The 20,958-nt window shown below is 38.7% G+C and overlaps 1 protein-coding gene across 1 annotated transcript in view; it reads right to left on the bottom strand.

Annotated features, from left to right (window-relative positions):
- The window catches only part of COL14A1 (collagen type XIV alpha 1 chain), a 121,749-nt gene that overhangs the window by 38,586 nt on the left and 62,205 nt on the right, over positions 1 to 20,958 (bottom strand). Inside the window, exons 29-38 of the mRNA XM_083359816.1 lie at positions 20,573 to 20,611; positions 19,099 to 19,237; positions 12,108 to 12,250; positions 11,130 to 11,239; positions 9,362 to 9,520; positions 6,462 to 6,539; positions 6,228 to 6,314; positions 4,618 to 4,671; positions 2,446 to 2,541; positions 1,679 to 1,732 (exon numbers count right to left, since the gene is read on the bottom strand). Of these exons, the coding sequence (XP_083215942.1) occupies positions 1,679 to 1,732; positions 2,446 to 2,541; positions 4,618 to 4,671; positions 6,228 to 6,314; positions 6,462 to 6,539; positions 9,362 to 9,520; positions 11,130 to 11,239; positions 12,108 to 12,250; positions 19,099 to 19,237; positions 20,573 to 20,611 (959 nt within the window). The remainder of the gene's footprint in view (positions 1 to 1,678; positions 1,733 to 2,445; positions 2,542 to 4,617; positions 4,672 to 6,227; positions 6,315 to 6,461; positions 6,540 to 9,361; positions 9,521 to 11,129; positions 11,240 to 12,107; positions 12,251 to 19,098; positions 19,238 to 20,572; positions 20,612 to 20,958) is intronic.

Genomic DNA, 20,958 nt, shown 5'->3' with positions numbered 1-20,958 from the left:
ACTTCAACACACATTTCTGCTAATACCAACAACAGTAATAGTGTAAATTTTACTTATCAATATTTCTAAAAGAACCCATAAATTTAAATACAGATTGACAAATGTCATTACATTGCCCATTTGTAACTTATTGATCCATGAAGCTTCAGATAAACGTTCTGAGCAAGAGTCAAACCAATTACCTTGGAATCAAATGTCTGAACTAAATGTTTCATTCTGTCAATGTGTCAATGACACATTCAGCCTACAACTTGTAGAGACAACAGAAGTGTGAATAGGGAGGCATTATCAACATCTTCGCCAAAGAATTGTGCAGGTAACATTGCATGCAATTGCTTTCAGCAGACAAGAATACGGTGAGCCTTTGTTGTGAGCCTCCAGCAGCACAGAACTAGCTGAGTCCTCGGTACAAAACTTTGGAACATATTCTCCATACTTTTATAACTGTGAAGATTCAGCCCTTGCCTGACATTAGCTAGGACGCCAACTTAGATATACCTTCCACCTCTAGTTCCAAAGCTCTCTTCTTGCAACACTGAGGATCTGTCACAAGCAAATGGTGGAAGATCCCCAGGACAAGCAAGGTGACCTGGAGGACCAAGGAGATGCTGGCATTAGAGGACCAAGTGTTTAGTCCACTTGAGTCTGAGAGGATTTGCTATCTAATTGTTGGAGAGAGACTGGTCAAGCCAGGGGTAGGAGTCAAATAGGGAATTAGTCCTTGAATGCCGTTGAATCTTATCTAGTCTTACCAAGGTACAAACCTTAGTCTGTGTATAGGCTTGAGCAATAAAATAGCTAATTGAACTCTTCACGTGTGGATCTGGTTGTTCATGCCTAACATTAATGTAAGACATCATGCTCTCAAATAGTACCTTGAGACAAATGATAGTGCACTTCTTGCACATGGAAAGTAGAGAGCACTAGAGTGGAGTCTTTTTAGTAACAGTTCTACCCATGAACAAAAGCACATTCAGAAACCTTGCAAAGAAACAAGTAACAATCCCCAAAGTCTCCTGCCGTTCCTCATTTGGAATTTAAGTTATACAGCTGTAATAATAATGCCATCAAGACTAAGAATGTAGAGTTCAATCCTCCCTGACGTTTTCCAACTCCCATTTGGTAGCCACCAACACAACTGAGAGGAGCAAAATTCACAATAAAACTATAATTATTTTCTCTTGGTTGTGAAGGATTACAGTAATATTAGTAATAGTAGTCAGTCACTCATACCTGGTCATCTCTCATCTGGGTTACTGCAATGGGATCTACATGGAGCTACCTTTGAAGAGCATTTGGAAGCTACGATTGGTTCAGAACACCCCGGCACAGACAGTTCTAGAGTCCCTTAAAAGGTAAAGGTAAAGGTTCCCCCACACATGCGTGCTAGTCGTTTCCAACTCTAGGGGCCGGTGCTCATCTCCGTTTCTAAGCCGAAGAGCCAGCGCTCGTCCGAGGACGTCTCCGTGGTCATGTGGCCGGCATGACTAGATGCCAAAGGCGCAGGGAATTCTGGGAGTTGAAGTCCACGAGTCATAAAAGAGCCAAGGTTGCCTACCCCTCATCTAGATAGTTAGATGGGCAGCATAGAAATTTAATAAACAAATAAAGTAATACAGCTTTGAAATAGGAGTAGTTGCAGTAACGCCATTCTAAACCAGCATAGCCCAATGGTTACCTGAAGACCTGGGCGCCCGGTTTCTCCCCTTTCTCCTTTTTCTCCGGTTGGTCCCTGAAAATGAATAAATACTCCTTATTGTTCATTTCACTGCCCTCCTTTTTTTCTCATCCAAACAAAATGATTAATTGCCAATTTCTTTCTGGAGGAGGAGGGAAAAAAGGAATTCTAACATTGCTTTTCTGAGACTATGGCAAGAAAGTTTTCAACAGTGGAAGAAAAGGTGGGATTGCCCCTAATTCAATCTATACGCCAGGGCATCTGATTCTTCTTTAATTTTAGCTTGTTTTAGATCTCCAATTGTTGGGCAGACTACACATCCAACATTACGGAAGCAGACTTTTAACCACAGAGCTGGTTTTCGTTAGCCCCCCTCTGCCTCCACCTTCCCATATTTGTGTCTTCATGTCAAGTCTAGAGGGAAGGAGAGAAAAAAGCAATCTGCAGATATAGCCCTAAAATTATACAGAAAAATAGCAAGAGGAGAATCACTAAGCTTAAAGTATTTTTCTTACCCTTATATAAGTGGCAAATGTTTCTAGCTCAAGCATTTTGTAAAATCTCACAGGCTGTCATTGCAGTCGCTGAAACTACATGAATACAAAGACCACTACTGGATCAGATTAAAGCTCTGTTTAACTCATTCCTAGTTATGATAGCAATATTTATCAAACAAATGCTGCCAGAAGCACAGCACAGAAGTGTGAGCACTTTTCTGCTTGTATTCCTCAGCAACTGGACAAGTATCCACATAATAGTAAACCTACCGGAGGTCCTTCAATTGAAAGTCCACTTGGCCCTTGTGGTCCAGGAGGGCCTTGAGGACCTGGAGAACCAATTTCACCTCGAGGTCCATCCGGTCCCTAAGACCAAAAAGATCATTATAAATTCCATGCTCAAAATGTAGCAGTATACATTTTATTTATTTACTTAACATATTTCATCCTGATTTTTACGCTAACACATCTCAGAAATGTTTACAAAACACAGTATAAAAATAATGGGGAAAAAACCCGTATAGTAATTGCCAGGTTTCTGGCAGGAGTTCATCTGATGTGCTCAAAGATCAACCAGGTCTATAACAGTCAAGACATGTTTCATCAAGTACGTTAAGATGTGGCTCGCCTTAATGTATTGTTCTAGATTAGGGGTCTTCAAACTTGGCCCTTTTATGACTTGTGGACTTCAACTTCCAGAATTCCTCAGCCAGGCTCAGGAATTCTGGGAGTTGAAGTCCACAAGACATAAAAGGGCCAAGTTTGAAGACCCCTGTTCTAGATGTTGAGCTAATCTGAGCAATTTCTAAAAGAACTTTCCAATTTGTAATTTTGGAAAGTAGAAGATTATATATATATATAAATACAGATATCAGCAGGCATTTGTTGAGAAAATCACTGTTAAAGACTTGACAATGGAGCAGGTGAATAATTATAGCAGTATTCAATAATCATGGGGAGACATTAATATTTTATCTTACTGAGAGTTTGAATTATAGAACATATAACCTGAAAGGGACTTCATAGGTCAGCAAGACTAAGACAATAGCGAGTAGAGAAACCCAACAAAAGTACCCAACAGGTGGTAATCTAATCCTCATTTGAAAATCTCCAACAAGTCTATCGTTTTTCTAAGACTGGTTCTGATTTAATGGATCTTCCCATTAGGGATTTCTCCTACTAATCAGGTAGAATCTCCTTTCATTTAGTTTAAACTTACTGGTTCTTGTCCTGTTCTCAGTTTCAACATGCCCTCTTTTGCATGCAACAGAGCTACTTGACTGGAAGATAACTAGCAAAAAAGGGGGTTTATATACTACAGTTTATATACTACAGTTTATATACTACAGTTCCTTGGACTGCAAGGCGATCAAACCGGTCAGTCCTAGAGGAGATCAACCCTGACTGCTCTTTAGGAGGACAGATCCTGAAGCTAAAACTCAAATACTTTGGCCACCTAATGAGAAGGAAGGACTCACTGGAGAAGAGCCAAATGCTGGGAAAGATTGAGGGCAATAGAAGAATGGGACGACAGAGAATGAGGTGGCTGGATGGAGTCACTGAAGCAGTAGGCGTGAGCTTAGATGGACTCCAGAAGATGGTAGAGGACAGGAAGGCCTGGAGGAACATTGTCCATAGGGTCGTGATGGGTCGGACACGACTTCGCAACTAACAATAACAATACTACAGTATTTTAGTTTCCCTGAAAGCCTAAGGAGAGCAAACTGTGGGTGTTTAAATGCTGTAAATAAGATGTGGAGACTTTTCTGGGTCAGCAGACACAATTCAGAATTCTGATTATTTGTTAATTTTTTAAAAAAAAAACCTTGTTGACCAGTGATGCCGAGACTTTTGAGGTGATATTAGAGAGGGAATCAAAGCATTTCCTCTATCATAAATGGTACGATCCCATTCCCAGACTTATTATATGGTGTGTGTGTGTGTGCCAAAATTACATTGTTTAATTTCAAGTTATTTTTGATGATGCAATCTACTGCAGACTCCAAGTCTTGTGTGTGGGCACTCTTGTGTTTATGAGCGGATATGTAAGTGGGCTGTAGGAATTGTATGAAAACAATACATCACAAAAACATTGGCAATCCTGAAACCTTTCACCATTTTGGTGCCAAGTACATGTACCGGTATGTAACACTCTGAATTAACATGCTTCTTTACAAAGCTCTAAACTGAATGTAGAAATAATAGAGTTGAATAAGAGTAACAGAAGGTGCCATGATTTCTACCCATTATATAAAAATCCTTGCACTTTTTAGCAATTTTCCTTGGGTTTTTCCCCCAAAAATTGGTTTTCTACCAATAATATTTATTTTAAAAACATATCAAAACAAATAGCACATAGGTCACATTCTAAGTAGACAGTGAACTCATTAGGTGGGCTGGGGCTGGGTTATCATGCAGAAGGAAGAAGCACTGGCAAGATACCTTTGGACCATCATCACCACGGCTACCTTTTGGACCTCGGAGACCTGGACCACCCTGTCAAAGACATTTAAGATTAAAGAAATAAAATAGGTCCTGTTGTTCAATGTCACACTGTGTTTTTATCTCCTACTCAAGAAAGATCCTATTCAGAGTTGAAGCCAAAAGCCCATCCTTTAACATATCTCAGTTTCTTTTCCAACACACACAGTTCAGTACTACTGAACATAATTTGTTCTCTCAAGGATGCTCATTTCATAGCAGTTCTGTTTTGGGTCCAAATCTGGTTGTAGAATTCACAAATACAGAGGGCATCATCACCCTCATCAACCATTATCATCTCCTCCTCCTCCTCCTCCTCCTCCTCCTCCTCCTCCTCCTCCTCCTCCTCCTCCTCCTCCTCCTCCTCCTTATAGCAATTCATATTTCACTATTCTATCCATAGCCCTTCTCCATCCCTAAATACGCTTATTTTTCTTAAGGAAATCACAATTGATATTTGGCCTTCACAAATCAGAAATTTTCTATACAGATGCCATTTCTGACTCACATTTTGCATTTTTCTTGACCTTGGAAACCAGCGAACTACCCAGATGAGTGACACTTGAGTAAGTGTCTTACTACTGGGACACTTAGGAAGGCTATGTTTCCTTTAAAAGCAATGCAGAAGAAATACAAATCCAACATATTTTGAAGGTTTTATATAGGGAACAGAGAAATGCCAAGGAAGTTTCTAGGCATGGCCATTATTGTACAAAAATCCTACCCCATGCCCAATTCACTAGTTCAATTGGTGGTCCAATAATGTACCACATTTATTCCACCACTTCCTTTTTTTCTTCCAACAAGTATCAACTGAGGAAAAAAAAGGATGGAATAGCTTAAAGTTTTGATTATCATCAGTAGGAAACAAACATCTGGAAAGTTTCTAGTACTCTAAGTAATGGAACAAGAGCCTTGGTGGAGCAGTGGGCTAATGCCTCCTTAAGTAACACCAGCTGCCTGCCATTAGTGCAGGTTCGCATCCCACCAGGCTCAAGGTTGACTCAGCCTTCCATCCTTCCGAGGTAGGTAAAATGAGGACTCAGATTGTTGGGGGCAATTAAGCTGACTTTGTAATAATGCCGCTTGTGTGTGTGTGTGAAAGCCCTAATAAGCAGGCATATACATAGAATGAAGGCTACTGCTAAGTTTGTAAGCCGCCCTGAGTCTTCGGAGAAGGGCGGGATATAAATGGAATTAAAAATAAAAAAATAAAAAAGAGCAAAGAAGCCTTACTGCATGTTTACCGGTACTGTTATTTCAAAGCAACATCTAGAAACCAGAAACCTTTTATGTGAGAGACACAAATGTCACATCCTTTGTGTCTCAGTGCCTTTCAGATTTGTAAAGCCTACCACTCAAGCTAGTGGGGAACTATAGCTGTTTTTCAATACAGAGCAGTAGTAGTCCTTATTTGAATTCTCTGTGTTAAACTCTCAGCCCATGAAGAAGATAGATCATGGCAGTTTGAATCACCAAGCTATGTTCTCAATTTATCCAATAAAATTTGATACACCTGGGAGTATTTTTAAGTGGGACATTAGTGAAAGACCAATAAAGTAAAATCTTACAGGTGGTCCTGCTGGACCAGGAGATCCCTTGCTGACTTCAGAGCAGGAGCAAGAATGTGGAAGGGCAGGGCAGCCTTCTTCATCTCTCTAACAACAACAACAACAACAAAGTTTGTGTTATATTCAGTATATTCCAAATTAGGATATTAGGGATGCTGGTTACATGTTCTTCTTTTGCAGTTATAATTGAATTGCAAATGACTGAATTAGTATCCTTAATGGGTAACATCTTACCAAAGCTGGAAGTTCACAGCACTTATCTCTATTGGCCCATGAAGTGGAACAAACGATATCAAACATCTGCAGCTGGAACTGGTTAAGAAGGAAAAAAAATAATTTCAGAATGATTAGGCACCAACTAATAAAAACATAACAAAAACTGAAGACAATAATCACTCATGAATTCTTTTTTTATTATTATTCACCAAACCATGAACTGAATGCTTACCTATGAGATATGATTGTATAGATTTAAAAATCGCCCCCAATTTACTCAAAATTTCAATTGAAGGTGACTTCCAAATGGAAACTTAAAGAAACTTATTTGTCTCCAGAATTATATTTACAGTAGCCCCATAACTCTTCTATTTTAAAGAGTAATTTATTTCCAGGGGAAATATTTCTGGTACATACAATGATGCTGATGAAAGCATACAAATCTTTGTTTTCCAAAACTATTCCTCTTTCACCTCCAGTACCTAAACCTTCAAATATCATATATTTTTTATATTGAGAACAATGCAAAAACTATTACCCATATTGCATAAATCAAGTCTAAAATCAGAGTTAAAATGAATATAAAACTGTATATATCTGTTGAGAATCCTTAGCTGAAGCCACAGAGTTTAAATTTAGTTTCCTGAACTCTCCATTCTGAAATAAACAATTGCACATAAACCTCCAAGTGCCAATTCACCTCTCATGCAACATTTCCAACAGAACAAACAGTTTCTTTAAAGATGCCTGAAGGAACAGAATTCAAAATAAGAATATATACTAGCCTAATTCATTTTGCCATTATCTGCAGACGTGACTCTTCTACAAGGGGGATGTTCAGTTAAATTCAACAGAGGACCTGGTCAGGGAACACAGGACACCACAGGGAGAATATTCTTTGAAATTTACAGATTGACCCATTACAAATAAAGCATATACGCCAATTGTGTTCAATTCTTGAAGACTGCCTGCAGTGTTCTCGGCAAGATTTGAGAAGTTCTTCACCATTGCCTCCTTCCTAGGGCTGAGAGAGAATGAGTGATGCATATTGCCCAAATGGCTTTGTGCTAAGGCAACCTTTTCTTCACTGTGGACCCCGTTTAAATACCATTTGTGGCCACAGACTATGGCCACAGACTCCCAAGACTTAACTCAAGATTTAAATCCTTACATTTTTTCAAATCTTCACGGATCACAAGTGGACAACCACTGTGCTAAGGCAAGACTAGAATCTAGCTTGATGGCTTAACCATTACACCAGAATCATTAACAACTTTATTATATTGCATTCTATCATGCTGGCTGAAGAATTCTGGGATTTGAAGCCGACAGATTTTACAGTTGTCAAGTCTCAGAAACACTGCATTATATGGAGTAGGACACCAAGGTTCAAAGTATGCACTCTGGCAATCATTTTTTTTGTGCTTTGCCACCTAAAAGGAACTTCCAAATTTGCTATCAGGGTGCCAGATATGGTTTAGAAGAAAATGTATGAGGTGTTGTTTTTTTTGCTCAAATTAAATAAAAAATCATTTTTAGAGCAAACTGAAGCATTCCTCATGTTTTAGCCTCATGGATCATAAGATAGCATCAAAACATAATTTCCTGAAAAATACACTGTACCCAATCAAGAGCACAGACTTTGTTAAAGCTGATTTTGTGAAAAGAATGTTTCTTTATTGAGAAATATGTTTTAAAATGCATTTTTGTGAACATACATAATCATCAACCAATTTTAATTGCAGGCAAACATTTTTTGCCTCCTGTGGGTGTATTTGACCACTTGACCACTTATCATTCATACAGCCATGATTTTCCAAACAAAAGCCATCATTTCTTTCCTTTTATTTTCTTACAAAGCACCCTTCAATTGCAATTTTTTACAAGTTGGCCTTTGTCATTCCCTGCTGGAACATGGCCACAGAGGTTGCTTGGTTCAATTGTCTTGTAGGAGTTGATCTATTAATTGCCAGGCTTAAGTCAGGAGTCTAAAAACACTTCTTTGTGAAAAGCACATAATTTTATATGGAGGGACGGCAAATATGTACTTCACAGGCCAAACACAATGACGTTTATGGGTCTCTTTTGGTCAAAGGAAATAACCAGATTGTCCAGCTTTGAAATTAAATCCACCTCTTCTCTCCTATTAAATTCTCTTCTTGCTTGATCAGATAATCAAGTCTCCCCAGAATAGAACAATGTTCTAGAAGAGCTTCTCTTAACTTGTTGGGAACTATCATCTTGAAAAGAAGAAAGTACAAACCAAGTCTCAAGAATTCAGTATGGTCAAGTACCTCCCAGAGAGTGACCCAAATGACTTTTTCCCACTTGCATTTAAGCACAACACAAAGATGCCTTGACATAGTGTTGGAACATTCATTCTATTAAACATGAATGAAGTTGATGGTAGTATAGCTGAATTAATGCTTTTCTGTCTAGTTACAGAAGAGGTTATATCAATCCCTGAATGAATAAACTGAAGAACTGTCTTACCCAATGGGACTGGCCTGCCCCACTTATCCCAGCAGAAGGGGGCTACTGCAAACCCCATCAGCCAAGGAATTTTGGCTGGCACGGATTAGGAGAAGACCCTTTTCTGCCCTTTGGAACATCATGCTACAGGAGGTGAATTCACCCCAACTCTTCTGGCCTTCCGGAAGGACCTGAAAACCTGACTCTAGGTGATTGATGCAATGACAGAGAAGGCATCATCTCCTCTCCACCCGGAGCCTATGTTTTTTTAGTCTTCCATTTAACCTTTTGCAGTTTTAATCTCTTTGTACATTTAGAATTGTTTTTATATCTCTGTTTTTACTCTATTGTAAGCCTCTCAAGGTCATTTTGGGCAGCAAGATGGATCAGCGTATCAATTTAATTGCTGAATAATCATCCAGTTCTATCTCAGCTCCTTTACTTACTGGTGCAGAACTGTCTCTTGGTCCTCTTGATCGAACCATCCTTCCCAGTACTTCAATCCCATTAGAAGTGATATTTCCTGCTGCACTGATAATCTTCTCATCCACTTCCTTGCAATCAATCACTACTTTAGCGGTGGTTTTGCTGATAACAATATGCAGCTGGAAGAGGAGAGGGAGGTTTTAACACACAACAAGGAAGCCCAAAAGACGTACATAAACCAGAGCTCTTTGTACTGATATTTTTAATGCAATTCACAGACACACTTGCTTTCTCAAGTTTCGATATGCACAGAGGGCTGCTTTCTTCTACGTTCCTCACTGTTATGTATCTTAAGTAACCTGTTAGCCCCTAATTCCATCTTGCAGCAAGGCAGGAACTTGCCTATCACTAATGGCAAAAGAAAGACTTGGCTGAAGATGATTGAAGGATAAATGGGGCCTGTGCAGAGACAAAATGGGCAGGATCAGCCTGTTCGATTCATTCCTCTGTAGCAAAAAAAAAAGCATAACTTATGTGCATTTGTGTGGCTTGTCAATGGCCACATTCCAAAAATATGGAGATCAGGGTATATATTGAAAGAATGTCTCAAGAGCTTTGGGGGGGGGGGAAAATAGGTGGCACCTTAAGGTTTAAGACATTTATTTTGACTTTTGAAATGTTCCCAAACCATTCTAAAAGTAAGAACCACATCAACTTTATTAGCCACTCCAGAAACAAAATTCTCCAATAGAATTTTGTTTAGATTTTTTTAAAATCTCGCCTTTATTATTTTTTATAAATCACGCAAGGCAGCAAACATATCTAATACACCTTTCCTCGTCTTTCCCCCCCCACCCCAAACAACAATCCTGTAAGAAGTTAGGCTAACGGAGAATGACTGGTCTAAAGGTAATCATCTGGCTTTCATGGCTAAAGCAGGACTAGAACTCACGGTCTTCTGGTTTGTAGCCTGGTGCTTTCACCACTAGACCACACTGGTTCTCATTTGTAGGGTTGGGTTTTTGGGTTGTTGTTTTTTTGCACATTGGCAATTTTCAGAGTTATAATAATTTAAAATTAAAGAAAATAAAACAAAACAATGTATAAATACAAGAGGTATTAAAATATTTAATAGTGAAGACTAATCCCAGTAGAAAACTATTCTGCTGGGAGTGTAAAAGAGAGTGGCATAAAATCGTGTAAACATTTAGACAGCTGCCAAACTGCTCCCCTTCTTTCTAGACAAGTTAAAAAAACAATTGTCTTACTTCACTCTTTTGCAATGATATAAGCTCTGAAACAGAATTTGGCAGCTTTAAAAGTGAAATCATTTTTTTTACAGTCTGAGAAGAAATGAAATTAAGAATCTGTTTGTCTATCAGAGAACTCAGCCCACAATACATATTATTAGTTAGGTCTACTTACTCGGACATTTCTTGAGGCCACAAAAGGAACATTAGTAAACCACATGAAGCCCCCAAACCACTGTTTTTTTGTATATTTGCTCTACAAGTTTAAAACCTCATAAATCTGGGAGAATACAGCAATAAGAGAAAGACAAGTTCTTTCAAATTTTAAAGATTTTAAAAGGTTTTTCTAAAAGTGCTTTCTTCCGTTTGCTTCTTGGATAAGAAATGAAACGTTTTCAAAGGGGGGAAAAACACACAACAAAGTCCAGTTGCCTTTTGGAAAAAGCACCTTTGCGGCAACAGTGACGTGGATGACTGAGAATCTCCATATATATATATTTAAAGATGTTTTTGAAGTGTATTTCAGCAAGTGACTCACCTTATGGAAACTTCCATAAAATATTTTCTTTATGTCGGAGCCTTCAAAAGTTACCGTCTGGAATTCCCCTTTGTAGTCATAATTGAAGAAAGTCAAAGTTTTGCCATCATCTGCACAGTGTAGGAGAGAATAAGGCTCAGAGAACTGTCTATTTTTTTTCTTTAAGGTTATATATTGGCTCATCATATTTCCAAGCAAAAATCACGATCAGCCAGCTGGCCAAGGAAGAGCACAAAATTCTACATTTCATCGAAACTCATTTCCAAAATTAGGCAAGGGAGTTTTGACAGGTGGATAAATTGCTCTCCTAGACAAAATGGCAGGATTTAATCGGTTAAATCTGAGCATCCCACAGGGAAAAGAGAAGCTATTTAAATCAAGACCATTGAGTTTAATGAAATTCCTGGTCCTGTAATTCCTGTAAACCAATGAGATATGAAGGACACGCAGGTATAAACGACAAACGTGGACAATCCTGGTCAAAAAAATGACATATAGTGAACCCGTAAGTATCTCACCTATACCTTCCATGAGAAAAGGTGATTTATAATCATTGGGTGTTTTTTTTATCAGATTTTAATTCCACTTTTATTACTTTATAGATAACTCAAGGCAGTAAACATACATAATACTCCTTCCTCCTCTTATTTTCTTCAACACAACAACCCTGTAAATGGGTTGAGCTGAGAGAAAGTGAGTGGCCAAAGTCACCCAGCCTAAAGGGGGACTAGAACTCACAGTCTCCTGATTTCTAGGCCAGCACCTTAATCACCAAACCACTAGCTCTCTCATGCACCATATTATAAATAAGATATAGCACATAAATTAGTAGGAAACCCTATGGAAAACTGGGGAGAAAAAAACATTTAGGATTCCTTGTAAAAGAAAAAAACAACTATGACTTCTTAAGTCCCTCATTGATAACGTGCCAAAAAAACCCCAGATATCACAGCACACCTCAAAACCATAAACACTTACTATCCAAAATAACTCCAACCAACGGCTCATAGCTTTCATTTAAAATCTCCCACAGAGCAAATGGTTCCAGAGGTGTTTCAGGAAGTATGCGGAAGAGAAATGTTATGGTGTAATCTGATGGGAGACCCTCTGGATGTACATACCTGTGAAAGGAAAATAAGTTTGCAGGAAGTAATGTTAGCACAGAGAAACCGTACATTCAAGAATACCCCATTTTCATTCACCCAAGGCTATGGAAGACGGTGCACAATATATCAAGTGCCAACATTTATAAGTAGATTAAAAATTATAAGCCATATGGGGGCAGAATTGAGGAAATATATGCTTTAAGGGGACAGTCTAATTTTGCCCCTCAAGCACTTGCATAATTTTAACTGGGTGGCTGTTCCAACACTGGAGGTTTTTAAGAAAAGTTTGGACAACTCTTTGTCTGAAGTGGTATAGAGTTTCCTGTTTGGGCAGAGGGGTTGGACTAGAAGACCTCCAAGGACCCTTCCAAGTCTGTTAGTTTCTTATTCTGTAAACTTAATTTAAAGTGCTCATTTTGGGCTCATCAATCACAAAAGAAAGGCTGAACTGTTACAAACAGTTGTTGTATCTGTGCCCTTCAATCTATCCATTCTATCAATCATGATAAAGTTGCAGCTTCCCTCAGACACCTTAATCAATCCTTGCCCTTTAGTCCTATCACAATTATAGTTTTGAGCCAATCTAATTGGAAATGTGCTAGAGATGGATCCCCATACCCCTCAAAATCAATATGTTCCATCAAACTGCTTACAAGATTCCTGAGCAATGAGGATCACACTCTCCATACACAGCTGATAAATGCATTCCTATGACTAAATGTTTTAATTTTAATGTTTTTCCTAACTTTGACTCTTGTCCATGAAATTGGTTGTTGGCACTGTTCCATATTTTAATGTTCTTTTTTGGGAGTGGAGAATGCTATACACCTGTTTATAGCTTTTTCCCCCCAGCCTGCTGCCCTCCAGATGTGTTGTTGACACCTTGGGAATTCTGGGAATTGTAGTTGCCTCACAGCTGGAAAGCACCAGGTTCAGAGAGGCCATAAGACATTATGTTTTTAAATTGCTGGGCTTTTATTGTGGAAAAAAGCTTGATCAAATTCTTAATACATATAAAATGAACAAACATATATACTCACCTTATCCCTCAGCCCATTTTTATGACTGCTAATTTTTCTGATGGCCGATAACAATACAATGTGATAGATAAAATGACTTTGCATAAAAAATCATATGGGATATACAAAACATGCAATAAAACTGCAGGTTTTATTCCAGAAAACTAATAATAATGATTTTAATGGATGGTATTTCTATTCCCTGCTTGTTATTTTAAATAACTGGGAGGTTTGAAACACAGACCAAATTTTCCTATTTAAAACAACCTTAAACTCTTGGAAGATATATTGCTGATTGCTAATGCAATTAAGTAAGACATGTCTTTCATCTTTTATAATTCTCATGACCAAAGCTCACAGGTATGCAAATAAGACTAACCACACTGAAACAAGCAAGCATCTCCTATTGAGGCAATTTTCAGTTCTTCGTTGGACATCTAGAAGAAGTGGTTTGAAGAAAGCAAAGTCTATGATATTCAGCTAGAGCAGGGGTCTTCAAACTTGGCCCTTTTATGACTTGTGGACTTCAACTCCCAGAATTCCTCAGACAAGGTGCCTGGCTGAGGAATTCTGGGAGTTGAAGTCCACAAGTCATAAAAGGGCCAAGTTTGAAGACCCCTGAGCTAGAGTGATCCTTTTGGTAGTATATACTCATGGCTTAAACTCTCAGTACCCTTTTGTTCATCCCTTCTGGGAACACCCCCTACAACCACAATGAGAACAGGATTTGTGGTATTTGTATTGTGTCCATATTGATGGACAACATGAACACCATACCAGAATTACAGATAGCCCTCAACTTACAACTACAACTGAGCCCCAAATTTCCATTGCTAAGCAAGACGGTTGATAAGTTTTGCCCCATTTTATGACTTTTCCTGCCACAGTTTTTAAGTGAATCACTGCAGTTGTTAAGATAGTAATACGGCTGTTAAGTGAATCTGGCTTCCCCACTGACTTTGTGTGTCAGAAGACTGCAAAAGGTGATCACGTATGTGGTGCAATATTTAGAATGCAGCATTGCAGGCTAACTCTGCTCACTGCCAAGAGTTCGATCCTGATCGACTCAAGGTCAACTCAGCCTTCCATCCTTCCGAGATCGGTAAAAATGGGGACCCAGATTGTTGGGAGCAATATGCTGACTCTGTAAACCTCTTAGAGAGGACCGTAAAAGTATTATGAAGTGGTATATAAGTCTAAGTGCTATGGCAAGTGCTATCACATGACCCTGAGACACTGCGACCATCATAAATACAAGCTAGTTGCCAAATGTGCAAATTTTGATCACCTGGCCATGGGGATGCTGTAGTGGTTGCAAGTGTGAAAAATGTCATTCAGTAAATTTTTCAGTGCTGTTGTAACTTTGAATGGTCACTAAACAAATGTTGTAAGCCGAGGACTAGCTGTAATCATTACAGAAGAACCATCATAACAGATGATACTATATCTAGTAGAGTAGGAGTTGCAAATCTGAACACCCATTTGAAACACATGTTGACTTGACATCAACATATCATCAATATTCCCGAAATAAAGGGATATTGGGATGGGGGGGGTGAATAATGAGGAAATATCTTCAGGCAAACAAATGAAAGAGAAATTCCAATGGATTGTGTCAAGTGATCATGTACAATTTAAATTTGGTGGACTTTTACTGAAGGGGGTATGTCCTCACTTGCAAGCTTACAATTTTGAAAGAAATCAAAGGAATGTCCATAAGCTTAGGAAAAATTCAGATATCCCTAAATCTGAAGGGATAGAAGGATTATAATAGCTCTTAACTATAGGAACTTGCTGTAAGACATCCAGCTAATGAGCAAATCAAATGCTTGCTCCTAAGTGTTAATCACTCCCATTTTCACATCTCTGGTTTCCAGGAGACAGCCTGTGTACCTCCAGAGACAACTTTATTTAACTGGGAAACATAACCAAGCACTTATTACTTATGCATTATTGACTTGATTTGATCCAGTTGTACATAAGGGTTTGGTTTGGAAAATAACATGCAGTATTCTTATGGTTTACTCTTCCCTCCTCCACCCATGTTCCTCTAGTTGCCACGTTACAAATTTGGCTTCCTTTCCCCACCGATTTTGCTTTTCTAATCCTTAAAATCTGCAAGAATCCACATATGAGCTGAATTAGCTTTATCTCTCCTCTTAACAAAATGCTCTTTTTTTTCTCCAGTCAATACGTTTCTCCCTCTGTTTTCAACATTCAGACCTCACGCCAGACGATCAAGCATTTTAACAAATAAGGAGGGATTTTTGAGCATAAGTCTGGCCTCGGGGAAAGATTAATTCTGGGAACACACCAGTGAATGTGTAGGCAGCTTCTCATTAAGAGCAGAGATGGTTACTGTAAATGTTTGGGAGAAAAAGGATCTGTTCCTATTTTTTCTTGGAAAGCAAATTAAAATTTCAATCCAAAAATAATACGACAGTGAGATGTCTACCCAGGCATCTCTCCAAAACCAGCACAACTTGTAGACCTTTTTTCGTCTTCTTAACCAATGACTAGTTGATTGAAGGCAGAATGATGGATCGTCAAAGATTAAACAAGTCCCAATATGGAAGGATGTCCTACTGTGAGCAACTCAGGATGCTGGTGTTGGGGTGTTTTCCATCCCTACAAAACCTTTTGCACGTGCAGAATGAATTTAATGCCTGGAGAAACTTATAGCCATAACCCAAAGTGGATTTAATTCAGAGCTGCAGAACTAGGTGCAGTTAGTCTCTGACTTATGGCTGGTCACTAAGTGACCCATCAAAGTTACAATGAATGCTCCGTGCCCCCCCCCAAAAGCCACTTAAGACCTGGATTTGAGGTTCTGATGGCTGCCCTCCTGTAACAACATTTTGGACACTCAACAACCAGCCTGCATTTATGGCTGTTTGTGGCTCCCGATGGTTGCCTCATTGTGATTTATGATGTGTTCCACAGAAAGAAGGCATTTACTTCTGGTTTCCAGCAAAAACTACCCTGTAGCAAACAATGGGTTCACTTAATGGCTGCAGCATTCACTTAACGACTGTGATGTTCACTTAGCAACTGCCACAGAAAAAGGAAGTAAAATGATCTGCTCACATTTGTTCACGGTTGTTAAGCAAATGTCGTGGTTGTTAAGTTTAACACCTTTACAACGAGTCACAAGTTACAACCAAAATTGTGGCCTCAATTATGAATATAAGCCAAGGATTACCTGCAGTGTCCAGGGGTCACGTGATTCCCTTTTGCAACCTTCTGACCTTCTGAAGTCAATGGGGAAACCAGGTTCACTTAACAACTGGGTTGCTAATTTAACAACTGCAATGATTCACTTAACAAATATGGCAAGAAAAGTCATAAAATGGGGCAAAAAGAAATTTCTCACTTAGCAACATAAATGTTAGGCTCAGTTGTGGTCATAAGCTGAGGTCTACCTGTATATCATTTTCCCTTTAAATTACCCCACAGCTACAGAACTAAACAGGTAGTCCTCAACCTATCATTGGTTGCTTAGCAACCATTTGAAAATATGACAGGTGCCTCCCAAAAGGTGCTTATGACCCAGTTCTGATGGCTGCCCCTCTCCCACGGTCATGTAACTTATTTTCGATGCTTGACAACCAGCCTGCATTTATAGCTGTGTATAGCATCCCAGGGACATGTGACCGCAATTTACATTTTTTTGCCTGTAAACCAGGATTTACTTCTGGATTTCAGCAAAAAAACAACAACCCATAACACACAACCATGGTGTTCATTTCACAACCTGGCACACAACAAAAGGTCATAAAATTAGTTGTCAGACACACGACTGTCACAATTTAAAATTCTAATAGGCAAGCCCCATTATGGTCATGTGTAGAGTATTGCATCCATATATAATGAAATCAAACCATTGATTGATGTTATCAGCTAACTGTTTTTTTCTGGTTTAATCTGAACAGGAAAAACTCTGGAGAGGTTAAAGTGGGTTATGTCCTGAACATGCCAACTTCCAACTATGGGTTGGTTTTTTTTTTTTTTTGTCCAGGCTAATTTGTGCTCATTCAGATGAAATGACATACAGTGGTACCTCGGTGCTTGTCAGTAATTGGTTCTGAAAGATGCGCTGAATGCTAAAACCTATGGGTACTGAGAAAACCACATGACTTACCACATGACCGATGGGTACCGAGAAAACCACATGACTTACCACATGACCTGTTACTTTGGCCTTAAGAAATAGCAAGTCATGAGGCCACCGACATCAACAAGTTCTTCCTTGCACATCAACTACCAGGAGAAAGATGAGCGCTGGAGCAAGATTCCTGCTTCAAAACACGTTGAATACCGAATTCAACAAGTTTTGAAGCAGTCAAGTGCCGAGGTATGACTGTACCGGGGTTATATTGAAGGCTGAAGCAAATGTTTTTGATTGTCTTCTAGAAGTCAACAGTGGAGGAGAAGGAAGAGAAATCTGGGCTGCAGATGTAACACTAAACTTTGACTTAGTCCTGCATCTCAATGCAACCATTGACCCAGCCTTGCAAATTAAGCTCAGAGGCATCCATCAGATATCTGCTTGGAATTCTTTCAAGATGTTTACAAATTAGTAAGAAATCTTTCCAGAAAGGAGGAAATGTCTGAGGGAGAATTTCCAGATGCTGTTTCTTTTTCCCACAATCTCTTTCCCTAGGCAGTATCCCCTTTATCAGGGAAACTTGTAAGCCAAAAGGCTTTTTTTGCTTGTTTGTTTTCGTTTTTTAATGCAAAACAATTGTCATCATGTACAAAAATTGCAGGATATTTTTGTTACTTTATACAGTTTTAGTGATATGTGCATGCACATGCAATGTATATGTCTGTGCAAGGGTGTGTGCAAACACACATGCATATATCCATATACCAATATTCTGTATTTGCACATATGTATTTGCACAGAGTCCCTCTGAGCAAGATGAATGGTTTCTAAAATACATACATACATACATACATACATACATACATACATACATACTGTAAATAAATAAATATATAAGGCACAGTAATTCCAAATAATTGAGCTCCCATTCTCAGGTGCAAAAAATTACATTGATCTTACATTGTTAGGTTACATAAGTTCTTTTTTAATAGTTGTCTACAACTATAATATTATAGATTGTCCCTAACTTCTGACTATATCAAGGTAAGTAGGTCATCATGTGACTACACCTGATTTAGCAACCTTTTTGGTGACGGTTGTTAAGTGAACGTGGCAATCGTTAAGCAAATCCATTGTTTGCATTGGGGTTTGGTTTTGTTTTGTTGCCAGAAACTGGAAATAAACACCGTAAATTGCAGTGATGATGTGACCACAGGACGCTGAAAATACCCGTTAATATAGGTTGTTTGCTAAGCATCCAAAATGCAATCACATGACTAGATCTGGGGAGGTCTGTTGTAACTTTGAATGTTGCTAAATGACCAGTTGTAGATTTAGGGCAACTTGTATAGCTGTAGGAGAAGAGTAGGCAGAGCTGGGGCGCAGACTTAATGCATTATCGGTTTAGAGTCCTTGCATTGCCACAAGAGAGCCAAATCCAGCCCCTTTTAAATTCTGTTGACCCTTATCTAGCACCAATTTAGTGCTGACCATTAATTGACTAAATTCTTGTGCAAGGGTCTCCAAACTTGGCACCGCTTTAAGACTTGTGTACTTCAACTCCCAGAATTTCTCAGCCAGCCATGCTGAAGGAATTCTGGGAGCTGAAGTCCACAAATCTTAAAGTTGCCACATTTGGAGATCCCTGTTCTGGTATATAGGCTGTAATAATAGACCTTCTATGTCTGAACTTAATGAATGATCCTGATTCTTTGTGCATTATCTTCAGTACATACTTGGTTGGCTGAGAGACCAAAGCATCCTTATGCAGTCCGTAACAGTGATAGGCGTTAAACGTTCCAGGTTCCATAGATACTCCTTCCACAGCTGCAAACTCTTTCTCAACCAGGCCAAACATCTCCATCATTTTAAATCCTGGAAACCAAAACAGAGAAATATGTGGGGTAATTTCTACTTCTTAATCTGAATGGGAAGTTAAATGTGAGTTATGTAATGAAGAGTTTAGCAACTCAGGCACTGCAGATTCTTACCATCTGGCAATTACTTGATGATTGCACAACTAACAAGACATGACCTTATGCTTTCAATTTCCATTGTACAGGAAGTAGAAGAAGCTAATTAAGGAAACACAGTACAGTGTAGGTATTCCTAGACTTAGAACCATTTGTTTAGTGACTATTCAAACATTGTAGCACCCCCGTGGCTACATGATCAAAATTCAAACATTTGGCAACTGGCAATTCAAACAAATAACACAATAACAAAAAACACACCAAGCTCTCATAATATGTGACATGATTGCAGTGTTCCAATATCTCAGGGGCTGCCACAAAGAAGAGGGAGTCAAGCTATTCTCCAAAGCACTTGAAAGCAGGACAAGAAGCAATGGATGGAAACTAATCAAGGAGAGAAGCAACCTAGAACTAAGGAGAAACTTCCTGACAGTGTCAGAATCCATTTATATCATATTCATAAATGTATGTTTAAAACATTATTCCATGGATTCTGCCATCTTCCGAAGTGAAGAGAATGGATGTGTATTGAACCGGTATTAGGCATTTCAAAGGAAAGGAGAAGCCTTTTGAACTGGGGAAACAAAAGGGAGGGCTAGCATCTGGCTTGTGTCACGGAAGAGAGCAATAAACGTGAAAGGTCCTAATTTCCTTTTTCCCACGAGAGGGATGATACGAGAGAAAGGATGGGGGACTGACCAAATGGGGCTAAGGGAACTCTATATAAGGGTTAGTTCGTGGAATAATATTAAGTCCTGTCTCATTTCCTACAACCAAGCATGTCATAGTAAAGATTCTTTTTGGAATAGACTTGACTCCAAGAATTTTGTCTTCCTAAGACGTGGTTTGGGGTGGGTCCTGACAGTTAGAACAATTAACCAGTGGAACAACCTGCCTCCAGAGGTGGTGAATGCTCCAACACTGGAGGTTTTTAAGAAGAGACTGGACAGCCATTTGCCTGAAATGGTATAGGGTTTCCTGCCTGAGCTGGGGGTTGGACTAGATGACCTCCAAGGTCCCTTCCAACATTATTATTATTATTATTATTATTATTATTATTATTATTATTATTATTATTATTATTATTATTATTATTATTATATTAGAGATGAATATTAGATGAATCCCTCTCCATCTTTAAGTTGTAGCTATTACAAGGAGATACACTATTTACATATTTACATTATCCACTCATTGCTTATTACATGAAAAATGTACTTGCTTAATAAGAACATACCTGCTAAACTATTGCCATCTTTATTCACCAATGGACAAGCTGTAAAAAGGAAGAAAAGAAATTATCTCTGGCTGAGAAGAAATAGTCACAATGCCAAGTATATTGTATTTTTATGAAAAATACATCAACAGGAAGAAATCAAAACATGCCAATGCTTTAGAATGTGGCCTGTAAACAGCATTTTTTAAGTGTCAAAAATTTATCAAGCATTCCTTTTCCACTACAATATTTCCTATCAAGAAGTGTACTTTAGATAAATCTTGAGGCCATTCATTCTACATGTTGTTGAATAAACACAGCAATGTTGTCTTAGTTGTGATCAATGGGATTTCTCCATCTATTTTAAAAATTCAGTCCATGTTTTAAAAGTTCCAAAACTGCTCTGT

The sequence above is a fragment of the Vipera ursinii genome (assembly GCF_947247035.1).
Source record: "Vipera ursinii genome assembly, chromosome: 3".
NCBI lineage: Eukaryota > Metazoa > Chordata > Lepidosauria > Squamata > Viperidae > Vipera > Vipera ursinii.
The sequence above is the reverse complement of the archived record's forward strand: the minus strand, read 5'-3'. Positions and strand labels throughout refer to the sequence as shown.